The 13,741-nt window shown below is 40.9% G+C and overlaps 1 protein-coding gene across 4 annotated transcripts in view; it reads left to right on the top strand.

Annotated features, from left to right (window-relative positions):
- The window catches only part of CC2D1A (coiled-coil and C2 domain containing 1A), a 52,438-nt gene extending 38,715 nt beyond the window's left edge, over positions 1–13,723 (top strand). For all 4 annotated transcript variants that reach the window (XM_007425855.4, XM_025165201.2, XM_007425856.3 and 1 more), the window contains exons 21-30: positions 780–831; positions 2,784–2,883; positions 3,709–3,799; positions 5,513–5,644; positions 6,533–6,588; positions 8,591–8,657; positions 10,446–10,572; positions 10,701–10,777; positions 10,971–11,018; positions 11,801–13,723. In XM_007425855.4, the coding sequence (XP_007425917.1) occupies positions 780–831; positions 2,784–2,883; positions 3,709–3,799; positions 5,513–5,644; positions 6,533–6,588; positions 8,591–8,657; positions 10,446–10,572; positions 10,701–10,777; positions 10,971–11,018; positions 11,801–11,821 (771 nt within the window). In that variant the 3' untranslated portion in view covers positions 11,822–13,723. The remainder of the gene's footprint in view (positions 1–779; positions 832–2,783; positions 2,884–3,708; positions 3,800–5,512; positions 5,645–6,532; positions 6,589–8,590; positions 8,658–10,445; positions 10,573–10,700; positions 10,778–10,970; positions 11,019–11,800) is intronic.
- Positions 13,724–13,741: the final 18 nt, after the last annotated feature.

Here is a 13,741-nt window from a genome sequence, read left to right as displayed (position 1 = left end):
AGCATGTAATCTAGGAAGGGTTGCCATGAGGAGACAAATTTTGAAACGGTATTGTCTCTTATTAAAGCTGTTAACTTCACCATTTGAGCCAAGTCCATTAGTTTGATAATGCATTCAAGTTAGTGCAGGTTTAAAAGCAAGTGTTTCATTTCTATGGAAATGAGCCTGTCTGAGCATCCCCTACATTCCTATACAGTACAGTGCCAAAAGTCCCTAGCCTTTTTGAGCTTACGGAAATATTTGTTATGGTCAGGAGGCTATTGTAGGTGCTACAGCAACATTGGCAAAGTATTGAGAAAGGTGTAACATGATAGTAGCCATGGTATTGCATTAACAATCTCATTCTTGGAAAGTGAAAGAAACCTTTAATCTATTTGTAATTATCTCTGCATAGTATGTCTCAGTAGGTGGCAGCATCTGATTGTTCTTGTTTGGGTTTGGAAGCTAAGCAGGGTCAGACCTAGTTAGTACATGGCTGGATGGGAGAAGTCTAGGGAATACCAGGTTGTAGGCTAGACTGCAAAGTCAGAATAATATCCTGCAAGAAGACAGCGGCAAACTACTTCCATATCGCTTCCAAGAAAACTCCATGGACGTCTCCATGAATTCACCAGGAGTTAAGGTTGACATGAAGAGACTTTACCTTTGCTTATATGTAATGCATGTGTAGAAAAAAAATACAAAGGATAAAGCTGCTTGTGTCAGATGGCTATTGGAGCCCAGTTAATTCTCAAGGAAGTAGTGATTCTCATTGCCTCTTTCATATTCCTGTATTTTAGGAGGAAGCTCAAAAAGGCAAGACCAACGTGATCAAAAACTCCAACTGTCCTGGTAAATCCCTGTGTATGAGCTTAAAACCAAGAGAGTGTGCAAATGTTGCCTTTCCAGGTTTAGGTTAAAAGTGCATTGGCAGTTAGTACTTGGAAACACACCAGGTTTTAATGATTTTCTTAAAGCTGCAGTGCATAATCCTTTCTCATCCACATTTTTAATCTCCCCCCGGCTAATACCAACATAGGATAGATATGTGTGATTTATTTGTGCTGAAGAGGAAAAGTTAAAATGACCCTCCTTCGCAGATTTCATTTATTTCCTTCTTAAAGATTGGACTTTAAAGTATTTGGCATAACATGTTCTTGGGCAATAACAATTGCGTGCTTGAAACGGAAGGAGGTGCTACAGATCAAACATCCAATAATACTATGAATTAGTGTTGATCTGTCTTTGATGAGGCCTAATTATGACATGGTTGAATAGGCAGATCCTTCATCCTCTCTACATTTTCACTGTCCCTTACCTGTCTCGGGTACCAAGACTGACTGCAAGACCTGAGAAAGAAATGAGGTTGCCAGATCTGGAATGTGGCAATCACTGAGAGCGTACACACACACAAAAGGAAGAAAGAGATAGAAACAGAGAGGCAATGGGAAGGGGCAAAAACCATAGTCACTAGAGAAGGTTAGTAACCTGAAATGTCCACTTGTTGAAGAAACAGAGCTGCATGTGAACAGAATGCTAATTGTTCAGCTCCTAGAGAGAGAGTAAGGGTTTGTGGACGGTATCCTCAAAAGTGTCTTTGGAGAGCTTTCTGACTTCAGGTCCTTCAGCTCACAGTTGGCTTCAGAACATATTAGTTCCTTCCTCTGAAGCTGTTCCTACCTGGAGAGTTGTTCTGCAGATATGGTTGTTGGCTGAGAGCTGAGAAGGTGCAATCAATAGAAATTTGAAGGCTGTTAGTTCTGAGTGATTCAGGAAAGGCTGTTGGAGCATGGTTACTGGCATGGAGTTGTTAGGATTGCAACAGAATCTTCCTTCTTGATAGACAGGGCTAGAAGCCAGAACGCATAAAGGATTTTGGGGAAGCTGGGACAGAGAATGGGGTAGATAGTTGCTAAACTTGGCCTGCATTTCTTGGAATTTGCTGACTGTTACTTTTGGGAATGCATTTCCTGCAAGCAAGGAATAGGAACAACTCAAAAATATTCCATGACTAAGTCTTTTCAGTGTATCGCTTTGCCTTTCTGTCAGTTTCTGCCTCCAGTTCAGAATATTAGAATTCAAATTTAAGTTCCCAAAAGGTTTGAGACCAGTTTATCTGAAGGATCACTTCCTCCCATATTCACTTACAGCCATGTATTTATCTAGAGAAGAGTGGGTGTTTTCAGTGCCTAAGCCCCAGTTATGACATGCCTTCCTCAAAAAGAGACTCAACTGGCTTTTTTACATCAAACAAACGCTTCTCTGTTTTCCCAAGTTTTTTAACCTTTCCATTTTAAACATGTGTTGATCCTTTTTAGAACCTTACGTATGTACTGTTAGTTTTACTTTGATTTTATTCTGTGGCCGTTTTAGTTGGTGTTAGGTTATTTTATTAAAAGTCCACAGGCAGTGGCTGATAACTTTAGAAGACCCACCCAACTTTTTGCATGCCAGTTTTATAATTCCTCAGAACTCTTCATCAAGTTAGGTTAAAAAAAACAAAAAACTGGGACTACTTCTTTTCCTGCCCCTTACTTTTGGACAATCTAGTCTGTTGCAGAGTTCTCAAGTAGAGCTTAGGCATCTGTCTCACAAACTAACACGACTATCCATTTTGGTCATTGATTTAGATATGTTCAGTGCCTTATTGGGGAGGCAGGGAGAGAGAGAGAGAAAGACTTGAATTGCATTGTGCAGTGCTTTCAGCCTATCAAGTAATACAACATGATTCATCCCCATGAAGGTTGCAATTGACTTGCATCTCAACCCAGCTAATCTTTAGGCTTGCCATTTCCCTCTGGCAGAATTCCAAGAGAAGTTCAAGCTGTTTATTAATCGGAGCCATCGAGGATTCAAGAGAGCCATTCAGTCCAAAGGCATCAAATTTGAAGTTGTCCATAAAGGGTAAGCAAGATGCATCTCAATGCCAATAGACAGTTTTGAAATCAACAGTAGTCTGGTAGTACCTTCTCCAATTTACAGACTTTGTTAAAAGATACAAACTTTTGTGATGAAGTCAGCTATAGGTCACAAAAGCTTATGCATTTTAGTAAAATCTGGAAATTATGTGATTGGTGTTTCTGGAGTAAAACCAGAGAGCAGGTATCAATCCTGCTTGAAAGATCAGCCTGTGAAAATCAGACAGGTAAAGTTTGCAGAGCTGCTTTCAGTGCCAGTGGGTCTCTGGGTGCATGGGAGAATGGCAGCTGAGTCCCACTAGAGCGATGCACATCTAAGGCCACAAGCTTAATTATATTTTGCATCAAAATCTCAAAACATCTACTAAAGAGGGGGTTGGGTACGTGCCTTCAAAACAGTGTTGACTCCTGGCAACTGCCTGGACTAGTCCCTGCAGTTTTCTTGGCAATGTTTTTTGGAAGTAGTTTGCATTGGCTGCTTCCTAGGACTGAGAGAGAGGGGCTGGCCCAAGGTCACCCAGCTGGTTTCGGGCCCAAGGTGGGACTAGAATTCCCAGTCTCCTGGTTTCTAGCCTGGTGCCTTCACCACTAGACCAAACTGGCACTCTACTCAAGGGGATAGATATTCTAAAAAACACAGTCTGGATTAGGGCTTTGGGTGATATGTGGATTTGACTCTTATGAATCATTCAAGAAACCATCATTAAAACAAGCCGTAGCCAATAAGGCAGGATTATTTTGAAAAGGCCCTGTGGTATTTTTTTCTGAAATGGACTGGAGGCTGGGATTAATTATTGGTGTTTCTCTCCAGGGGACTGTTCAAAAATGACCGTGTGGTAGGAACAGCTCAATTGAAATTGGAAGCACTGGAGACCACTTGTGAGCTTCGGGAGATTTTGGAGGTAAGTCTTCTCTTTTCATGAAATGCTGAGGGACAATAGTCATGAAAATCTGGGCCCCATAGCCAAACTGTACGTAGAATAGATTGGGCAAGCTGCTTTTGCTTGAGCTCTTAGTTCCTATGCAAGACTTGCTGAAAAGATGATTTTTTTTTTTTACACAGTGCATAATTAAACTTTGGGATTTGCTTTCATAAGATGTGGTACTGGCTACCAGCTTGGCTGGCTTCAAAAATGGGTTGGACCAATTCATAGAAGTCATGGGGATCAGTGGCTATTAGCCTTGCTGGCAGCCTGACTGCCTCTGAAGACCATCTGCTGGGAGACCAGTGGGGTTCCTTGTGCAGTTGGTTGGCCACTGTGAGAACAGGCTGCTGGACTAGATGGGCCAGAGGTCTGATCCAGCAGGGCACTGCTTATGTTCTTATGCTGCTTTTCTAAGCTTTTGAAGTAAGCATCGCTTGTTAGTCTTCTGTGCCAAAGATCAAGGTCTTTTTAGCTGTAAAGTTGTCAATCCCCTTCATTGTCTGCTTTCTATTGATCAAAACCTTTAAAAACTGAATTGATTAAATTTGTTATTTGTGTTCTATCTTTATGTAGTTTTAGGTTATTTTATTTCAACTTCCAGGGAAGAAGCTGCTTTAACCTATTACAGGCAAAAACTAGGCCCCTGTGTCACTGTGAAGACTGATACATTTAAAATGACCCTCCTTGTCTTTACAATGCCTAAGGTTTCTCTGTGATTCCAACTTGTGTTAATTGATTTAATTTTGTTTAACATAGGTAACTTAATAGACAAACATATAATTGTAGGTTTCTAATGAGTTTCAGGGACTTAAACTAGCAGCTTATGAGGAAGGGTAGTTCACTCATTCCCTGAGCGCCAGTGTGGTGCTAGACTGGGTAAAGTTTTAGATTAGGACATGGGAGACCTGGTTCTAGTCCACCTGTAGCCATGGAAGCTCCCTGGGTGACTTTGGACCAGTCACTCTCTCCCAGCTCAGCTTACTTTACTTGGTTGTTGTGGGAATAACATGAAGGGAAGTCTCCATGTGAGTCTCCTTGAACTCCTGGAGGAAGATGGGATAGAAAACAAATATAAAAATGAATTGGTGTCCCGGTGTAAATTAAGATAGCAGGTGTTTTTCCATCTGTCATGAACATGATCCATTCATTCCTTAACTGGGACTGGAAGAACAGGCTGAATGGTTTTATGATGGAAATTTAAATAATGTGGACTCACTGGGGACTCTGATTCCATATGGAAGTGATTAAATGTATCTTAGAGCCTTATGGCTTCATTTGAAGAGATCTACTGTATATCATACAGGCAGTCCCTAGGTTAAAAACATCCAGCTTATGGACAACTCATACTTATGAACATGCTGCCTATTACTAAAAATGGCAGATGGTGTTCTCCTTCCTCGAGCTGAGGAACCACTGAAACAGTGCAATGTTTTCATGAACCACTGAACGCTCATATTTTTAATATATGGCCTGTTTTAGCGGTTCATGAAAACATTGTGTGGCTTCAGCAGTTTGCTGGCTCGAGGAAGAACATCATCTGCCATTTTTAGTAACAGGCAGCCCATTCATAAGTACAAGTTCCAACTTATATGCAAATTCAAGTGAAAGACAGACTTAGGAACGGAACTTGTTCTTAACCCGGTGACTGCCTGTATTTGTAACCACGAATCTTTCCTTTCCCCTTTCTAGCTTTTGGATGGTCGACGGCCCACAGGAGGTAGGTTAGAAGTGATTGTCCGCCTCAGAGAGCCATTGACGTCCCAGCAGCTGGAGACCACAACGGAGAAGTGGCTGGTCATTGATCCCCTCACTGGGCCACCAGTAAGAGCTGAACCACTCTATATTCTAGAGGCTTTTTTCACTGACAGCAAAGCAGTTTTTGAGCTTCTCTATGTATGGCTTTGCATAGAGTTCTGGCCCCTTCTGAGCTTTTCTGTAGCTGAGATTCCTGTCTGAGTAAAGTGATTATATTGTTCCTTTCAGCCAGAGTACAATTCCATTTTCCAGCTGCATAACCTGAAGCCAAATTTCAGGCCATGTCTTTAGAAAGAGATGTGGATTGAAACCTTTACATTCAGGGGTTCCCTCTTTGCTTGAGACTCCAGGGTGTGCAGCCCTTGTTGGTCTTATGAGGCTGGTTTCCTTACCTCAGGGGCAGTTTGTGGGGTGTAAAGGGACAGATTGTATCCAGTCCTGTGCATTCTATAGATTAAGGGGAAAAAAAATTGCACCAAGATACCCTGAACTCTTACTGTGTACAGATCTGGCAAAAGTGTGAGAGCTGGCTTGCATAACCTATTTTGCAACAGTTAATTACGTGGCATATTGTATTCTGATTTTGCAAATATTGGTTGTGTTAGGAGATACCCAACAGGGCACTGAAACTCTGTCTTCTGCCCTTTGTTCGCCCCTTGAGATTTCACCAGACCTTATTCCACACCATTTCAGCTCTATCTTCACAACCCATCAGAACTAGAAACTTACTCCTTCATCTTTCAAATGAAAATTGAGATAATAGGTACTTGAATTCCATGCTCAGCACCACACATTCTGGCTTATCTGCACTGCTTTAGAATTCTTTAACATCTGTCTGTCTGTCTGTCTATGCTATTTTCAGTTTAGGCTAATGATTTGTTTCATCCTGAGACCTCTGAATGGAAGTGGCCATTTTTGCAAGAGGACTTAACAGATTCTCTTTTCTTCATATAGGCTGCCTTTCCCAAACCTAAGCCAGCAGTAGCTCCTGTGAAAGTCATAGACAGTGGGTAGGTATATCTTCTGACTGGGGTGGGGTCTTAAGGATTTGAATTCTACACCCAAAGATCTGTGGAGATATCTTCTGTCCTTACAACTCTTCTCCTTGATCTTATGGACTTTGTTCAGCACATGAAAGTGAATGCAAGACATGTGGGTTCAACTGAAAAGATTAAATAGGTCCAAGGTGGCCTCTTCAGAAGCATTTTCTGAGTACCATTCAAGGAAGCAGAATGGAAGGTAGGATAATTTGCCCTGGGGACACAATCCACCAGGAGGTTCTCCTCTGTAAGCCTATTACCATAGATTTTGTCTTGAGTATGATTTACCATAGTAAGAAAGGCAATAGATGCTTACGGGTAGGAAGCCTACCAGAGCATAACTGATAACTTTCACAACGGTTGCACAGAGAAAACCTTCCCAGTGGATTGTGTCAAAATCACGTTTTGTTTTCTCATGCTGCAGCATGTTGACTGGTTGTGCTGTAGTCCAAAAAGAAATTCTCAGTAAAGAGACAAAGGCTGTCTTCAATTATAACTCAAAACATACTGTATCATGCCTGTCTATTGAGTAGTGCTTGTACAAATAATGAAACAGGAATTGCATAGTCCAGGTTGGATACTGCTCTCAAGTGTGTTAAAGTGGCATCTTGCACTTCCACTTCTGAGCCATTGCGATCCCTCATCATATAAGATATGATCTGTAACTATATACATATACATTCACACACACACACTTGCATGTGTGCACACTGTAACTAATCATAATAGAAGAGAGTCAAGAATCATTTTGAAGGTAATATGCAGGGCAGAGAAAGCTTAGTGCTTTTATATATCAAGCCTCAGTTCTCCTTTTTGTAGTCAAATTCATCTTTCTTTACAGCATACAAAATTGATGCTTGAAAGAGTTTTGTTGTAGGCTACCCAGTGAATGACTGGAATTGCTCTGGATCATACTGGAGGCCTGACTAGTCTAGTTTCTTGTTTACTACAGGGACCAGTTAGAGGCTATAACATGGGAAACCCACAGCAAGCCATAATATGGGAAGCCCCAGTCTCATTCAGGGCTTTGTTCACCAAACTATGTTAGTTCTCACTGTCATGTAGAGGGCCTGAAAAGCTTAGCCATCTGAAATTTGTGTGAAATAGCAGAAGGGAGCAAGCTGGAAGTCCAACCTAGGATTCAACATTCAGATTAGTGCCTTTTGCTCTGCAGTAATTGTTCACAGGCTCTTCTGATTTCCTTCCAGGACATCCATCTGCTCAGTACTATGGCCAAGCCAACCCTGTTTGGACTTCCTCTTCTTCTTAGGCTCTGGATGCTTCCCTGAATATAATGTTTTGCTCTTCTCTGGATAAGAAAAAAAGTGCTATGCTAAGCAGGCAAGGGTCTTAAGAGGAAATGCACGTGCTGAATAACTAAATCAGAGTCCACCTGGAACAATTTGATGCCTGCAGTAGAAAATCCAAAGGGAATATCTTTTCCCACTGAACAGATGGGGAGACTGCTCACACAATTTGCTTTCTGTGAAGCTTATGAAATAGAATATCTTGGTGAATTGTGCATATAGAATAGCTTGGTTTGCCTCCCATTCTGTTGCCCTTTAATGATACCCCAGATGAACTAACTGCTCCATAACATCTGTGAGTAATTTGGAACAAGTCTTTCCTTGAGAAAATGGAGAAAGCCTTTCCCAACCTGACAGCTTTCACATGTTAAATGTACTGTATGTAAAAGCTATCAAGAAGCAGTGCACAAAAGTCCTCATCAGGGACAGTTCACTAAATAATGGATTTCTTCTGACGTGGATGCTGGTGCTGATTCTTCCCTTAATTTCGTAGCATGTGGCTGGGGTTTTTTGAAGGATGTAAGAGGCTGGCATACTTTTCTTCTGAAAGTATGCTTTCTCCAAAGGTAGTGGCGGTGACCTTTGGTTTCTGTTTCATAGGCCTTGTACTGTGTTTCTGTTATTAGCCAATTCTGAGGTTATGTTGTATTTTTTTCTCCCTCCAGCAAGCCAGCTTGTTCTCTGTACAGCTTCAACGTATTAGCTTTTGACAAGGAGAGGCTGGAAAAGAAGGTCAGTGATGTGGATCTGTGTGTGTGTATATGTGCATGTGCACACATGCAGGGAAGGGGTGAGGCAGTCATATTGCATAACCTCAGTATACATTGTGCTTTGATTTAATTTACATCAAAAAGCAGGCCCCCAATATTCTGTGCTTTAAATTAAATAATTTTGATGGAGGGAGGGAGGAAGATCTGCAAAGTTTCACAGCAAAGGGGGTTATTTTCCGTTTACTTGACTTTATCTTTTTATAAACCTTTTATAAACATAGGGTATTATTACATTTGTTCTGCAAAATTCAATAAATGGGAACTCAGTAGCCCTAAAATTATCAAATATTTCCCTGTTCTTCTTTTGTTGTTCTTACATTAAGTGAGTTTGGCCAACATTCAATATCCAATTGCTATACTATTGTTTAAGCTGTAGCGGTTTAAGTAGTTTCCAGTATTTAGAAAATATTCTAAATGTACAATGTAAACCAAATCTTGACAGTGGAAGAGACAGATACGTGATAGGAAGAAGCAAGAAACACAAGACAAATGGTGAACATGTGGGGAAAATTCTGGGGTTTGGTTCTGAACCTTTTTTTTATAGTTCCAGGAGCAAAAAAAGGTCATGGGGATCTTCCAGAGTAGAATTGCAAACCAAATATTAATTGCAATGCATGTCTGCACACACTTATACACAGAGTGAGAACACTTGTTCTTATATAGCATGACACTGAGAAGAGCATTAGCAACAGCTGTCGTATAGAACAATTGTTTTAATAATCAGGATGCTTCCAGGAAACTAGGAAAGAAATCTTGGCACTGCCACCACATGCTGACAGTTCCTTAAGAAGAGATATGTATGTAATAATCACTGTTTAAAATCATTTCACTTTAGTGGCATATTAATCATTTGGAGTGCTCTACGGCTAAATCCCAAAACAATCCGGGGGGCTGTCCTAATGCTCTAGAATAATACTTATACATGCTATTTAGAAATAATCTGAAATGACTTTAAGGTAGGCTCTGCTTTGAATGTTTATTTCAGGTGAATGTACAAAAAGGGGAGAATTTACTGAAATATTTTGCTCTCCTTAGAGCAAATTAGGAAGGCTTCAGGTTAGGTTATACTTTTATATTTTATATAAAAAGTCTTAGAATTAAAGAGTTCTGAGTCCCAGAATTTGTTGACAAAGAGAAAGTGAATGAGGAGTGTCATATACAAAGTTCCACTCCTGGATACTTGCCTCAAGGTATTCTTAATTTTAGAGATTTACTGGTAAGGAAATTCTGTTGTTACTATTGAAGAATTGCAAATCAAGTCTTTGCCGAACTTCTATAAACCCTCAAAGTATTATAGAGAGATCCATATTTATATTCTGCCCATTCTTGCTGTGGGACATTTTTGTTTGCTGCTACTGCTGCTTCATAATCTGTATTTTATTTTAACAGTAAGAAAAATATAACTAGCTTTTAGTTTTGTTTTATGAAACGAGTCCATCTTTCCTAAGGCCTTTTAGGATGGTGTGCCAAACTAAAAGAGAAAGAGATGTCAGTGCTTTCCTCAAGCCTTTTATATTTTGGCCAGAGTGCTCAGTGTCTGTCTGTGTGTCTCTCCCTTGGCACCTGTTCAGGAGAGTAGCTTAGAAATGCTCTGAGGCTGGAAAAGCAGACACTTCTGGGCTGATAAGTCATCCTGTTTGACAATTAACCTGCTGGAACTTGGTCTCAGAATATCTCTTGTATGTATGTGGTTTGTGCACTCTCCAATGACTTTGTTAGGGATATACAAACACCGCACTTTTGTTAGCAGATAGTGGCATACAATCAAGCTGGTCAGCCACCACCCAGTGACCTGGTAGAGCAGCATCAGAACATCATTCAGAAGATCAACTGGCAAAAGTCCCAGCTGCAGCATGGAGGAGCTGCAGTCATGAAAGGTATTTTGATACGAAGGCTCAGCTATGAGACCTGTCTCTCTCCCCTGGATTGATCTTGGTACACCAATCAGGTCTGACAAAGGCATCCAAGCTAGGGTTCCTGACCATGTTTGATCTTCATTCTACAGAATATCTGACTCGATTGGAGCAATACCAACAATGGTACACAGAGGCAGCCAAGCGCCTTGGAAATGAAGGAAAACGGGTATGGAATGATTTTGTAGCACGGGGGGGGGGGGGATGCAGGGAAGAACAACTATTTTCAAACCTCTGAGCTCCATCATTCTTGGTTTACAACTGAGGGCTACTTATTTAAAAGAGCATGGAATCTGTATAGATACTAGGGCAGTTTGAACACAAGCATCAACTAAACTGCTGTTTGCTGTACTATTTGGCAGGAGGCAGCTAAGGATGCTCTTTACAAGCGCAATCTGGTGGAGAGGGAGGTGAGTAGTGCCTCCAGATTCTTCTTTTCCGTGCCCAGCTGATCAGAATGGATTGAGACAAGTCTGGAACCTTCCCCATCTTTTGTCATAGTGTCCCCTTTGGGGTCCCTTCTTTCTTTTGTGTGGCTGGCAACAAATGGTTTTCCTGAAGGATTTTAACTAGTACAATTTAACTGAGTGCTTGTAGTACAAAAAATGTTCTACAAACGATAAGGGCCATTTCCCAAGTTCTCCTTATGCAAAATGTTCTCCACTTTGGGGTGCAGTGTTTTTCCTGCAGCTGCTGCTGGGTCAGAATCTTCCTCTTGTCTCCATAGGCATAGGTGTGCTCGTTGCTGGGCTCTTCCCAGTGTAAATGGTTGTGTCACTTCAGTGGCTACATTGTGCTAACTGCACTGGTTTCCAAGTTGAGTCCAACTTAGAGTGCTATTTCTTACTTTTTGAGTGAAGTTATTTAAAGGATTGCCAGTTTCCAGAGATATTTCTTAGGTGACTTTGTTATCAGACATTAGGCTGGTGGCTGCCAGGGAGACAGTCTTCACAGTGGTGCTTAGAATCTCACAGTGTCCTCCCTGGATAATTTTTTTTTACTTTTTTTGTTGATTTTTATCCTGGCTTATGATCAGCATTAGGGAAATTTGGTATGTTAGCTGTCTTTCCTTTATGTTATGTACACCTGGTAATCTATCTCAATATAGTTTATGAATGCCATGGATGGATTAATTATCTATACTTTGTTTTTTCCTGGAAGCACTGATGGACCTACATGTTTTGTCTTTCAGCTGCAGAAGTTTCGGAAATGAAGGAGGGAAGAGCAAATGTCAGAAAGCACTTAAATCACCTAACCAAGCAACTATGCTTTCAACCATGGTCTTTTCACTGTTACGGGTGAAAGGTAGTGGAGAGACCAAGATACATAGGCTGTATGCTGATGGATCAGTAATGCCACAAGTTGATTCTTGCTTAATTGACTTTGCAGAAAGCTCGTCCTAGGCTTCACCACATCTAGAAAGGTGAAGTTCCCCACAAGTACATGTAACCCTGATAAGTGAAGAGAGACAATCCATGTGACAGGTGCCTTATAGCTACATTCACCACTTCTTCTTCCTTTGCGCTAGGCACTTTGCACATTCCACTTGAGCTCTGATTTTTTTTGCCTAATCTAATCTAACCCCTTCTCAGTGGTCAAGGAGATCTAGTTGAGATGCCTTGTGCGTGAGGCCTTGTATGCCCATTTCTGTGGGATTCCAGGTTCTAAATCTGTCTTGTATGCCAGTTGAGATGGAAGTCCTGTACATGTGGTATCCTTCTCTATTGGCCAGGGGCTTTAAGTTTTAGATGGTAGTATAGATATCAGTTGCAGTAATGGAAAGACTCTAGAATATCCCAAATTAACTGAGTTGGCCCAGGTAGGATTTTGGAACTTTCAGTGTGTTTAACAAGGTCATTCCAGAAGCCATATAGTCTGCATTCATTTCCTAGATTCCCTTATCCACCATTCTGTCCTCTTCTGCACCAGGCACTTTGCACACACTATTTGAGCTTTGATTTTCTTGCCCTTATTTGTGTATTCTTCCACTGACAGTTGAATAATTCACTTTTGACTCATCTAATCCCTTCTCAGTGGTCAAAGAGATCTAGTTGGGATTCCTTGCATGTGCAGTCTTGCATGCCTGTGGGAATCAAGCTTCTAAATCTGCCTTGTATGCCAGTTGAGATGGAAGTCCTGCATATGTGGTATCCTTCTTTACTGGGAGCTAACTAGTCTGCCCCTTATACAATCCCTGTCATGGAGAATTATGTAGTCACAAGACTCACACTTTTTGATGGGTCTGGACTTCTAACATACTCTTTCTCTTTCATTGTTTCTTCCTTGCCTTGGAAGGGCCAAGAGAAGAAGCATCTGTGAGACTGCTGAAGGAGTTGGTTTCTTTTTTTAATGCATAAAGAGTAGCAGAGCAGTCCTTCCGCTTGGGAAGGAATAACTGTTCAGTTCTGGTGCCCAAACAGCTAATGGGATCCAATCTTGGCACTCTTATGCAAGTTAGATCTCCTTCTCATAATATATTTAATTGTACTATTTCTATTGGATGGGAGATGGTATCTGATAATCACCAGTTCCAGAAACATTATACAGAAAGCCTGCATCACTTAGCTCCCCCTTCCCCACACACAAATGTTTCCAGAGACAGGAGAAATGCTGCTGAAACCTGTTGTGGTGCTTTTTTTGTATAGTCTCTGTTGACAGATTGGAATGTGCTCTTTCCCAGTTCTTTTTTCTATAATAGATTGAGTGTATGAAATTAACTCAGGATTGTTGCTGCTGCTCAGGATGGATGATGTGATGAGCTGTGGGTTATATCCAAATTGTCTTCTCTGCCACTGCCTACATACCTTTTAAAACCAAATTTTAATTTAAGGAAAATAAATGTACTATATACTCTTTTCTCCCCTGACTTTTCCCCTGACTTTCCTCTGACTTTTCACAATCTCATCTTTTATAGAAGTGCCTGTCTCTGAAATTATTGTTCAGCCAGAGGCTTTTAGAGCCAATGTTAAAAGCAAAGGCTGCAAATCTGTGTTATGGCTTTATTTTATGTATAGGATGACATAAATATATAACATTTTTAAGGGAGGGAGGGAAGAGAGTGTGTTTAAAAGAAAAGTTCTATAATGCACCAGTAATAAAACTTTCTTCAAACCTCCTTTTAATCTGGATTGTG

This window comes from Python bivittatus, unplaced genomic scaffold (assembly GCF_059951505.1).
Source record: "Python bivittatus isolate LINGU-HERP-01145 unplaced genomic scaffold, Pbiv_v1 ctg000220_np1212, whole genome shotgun sequence".
In the NCBI taxonomy this organism is placed as follows: Eukaryota; Metazoa; Chordata; class Lepidosauria; order Squamata; family Pythonidae; genus Python; species Python bivittatus.
The sequence above is the reverse complement of the archived record's forward strand: the minus strand, read 5'-3'. Positions and strand labels throughout refer to the sequence as shown.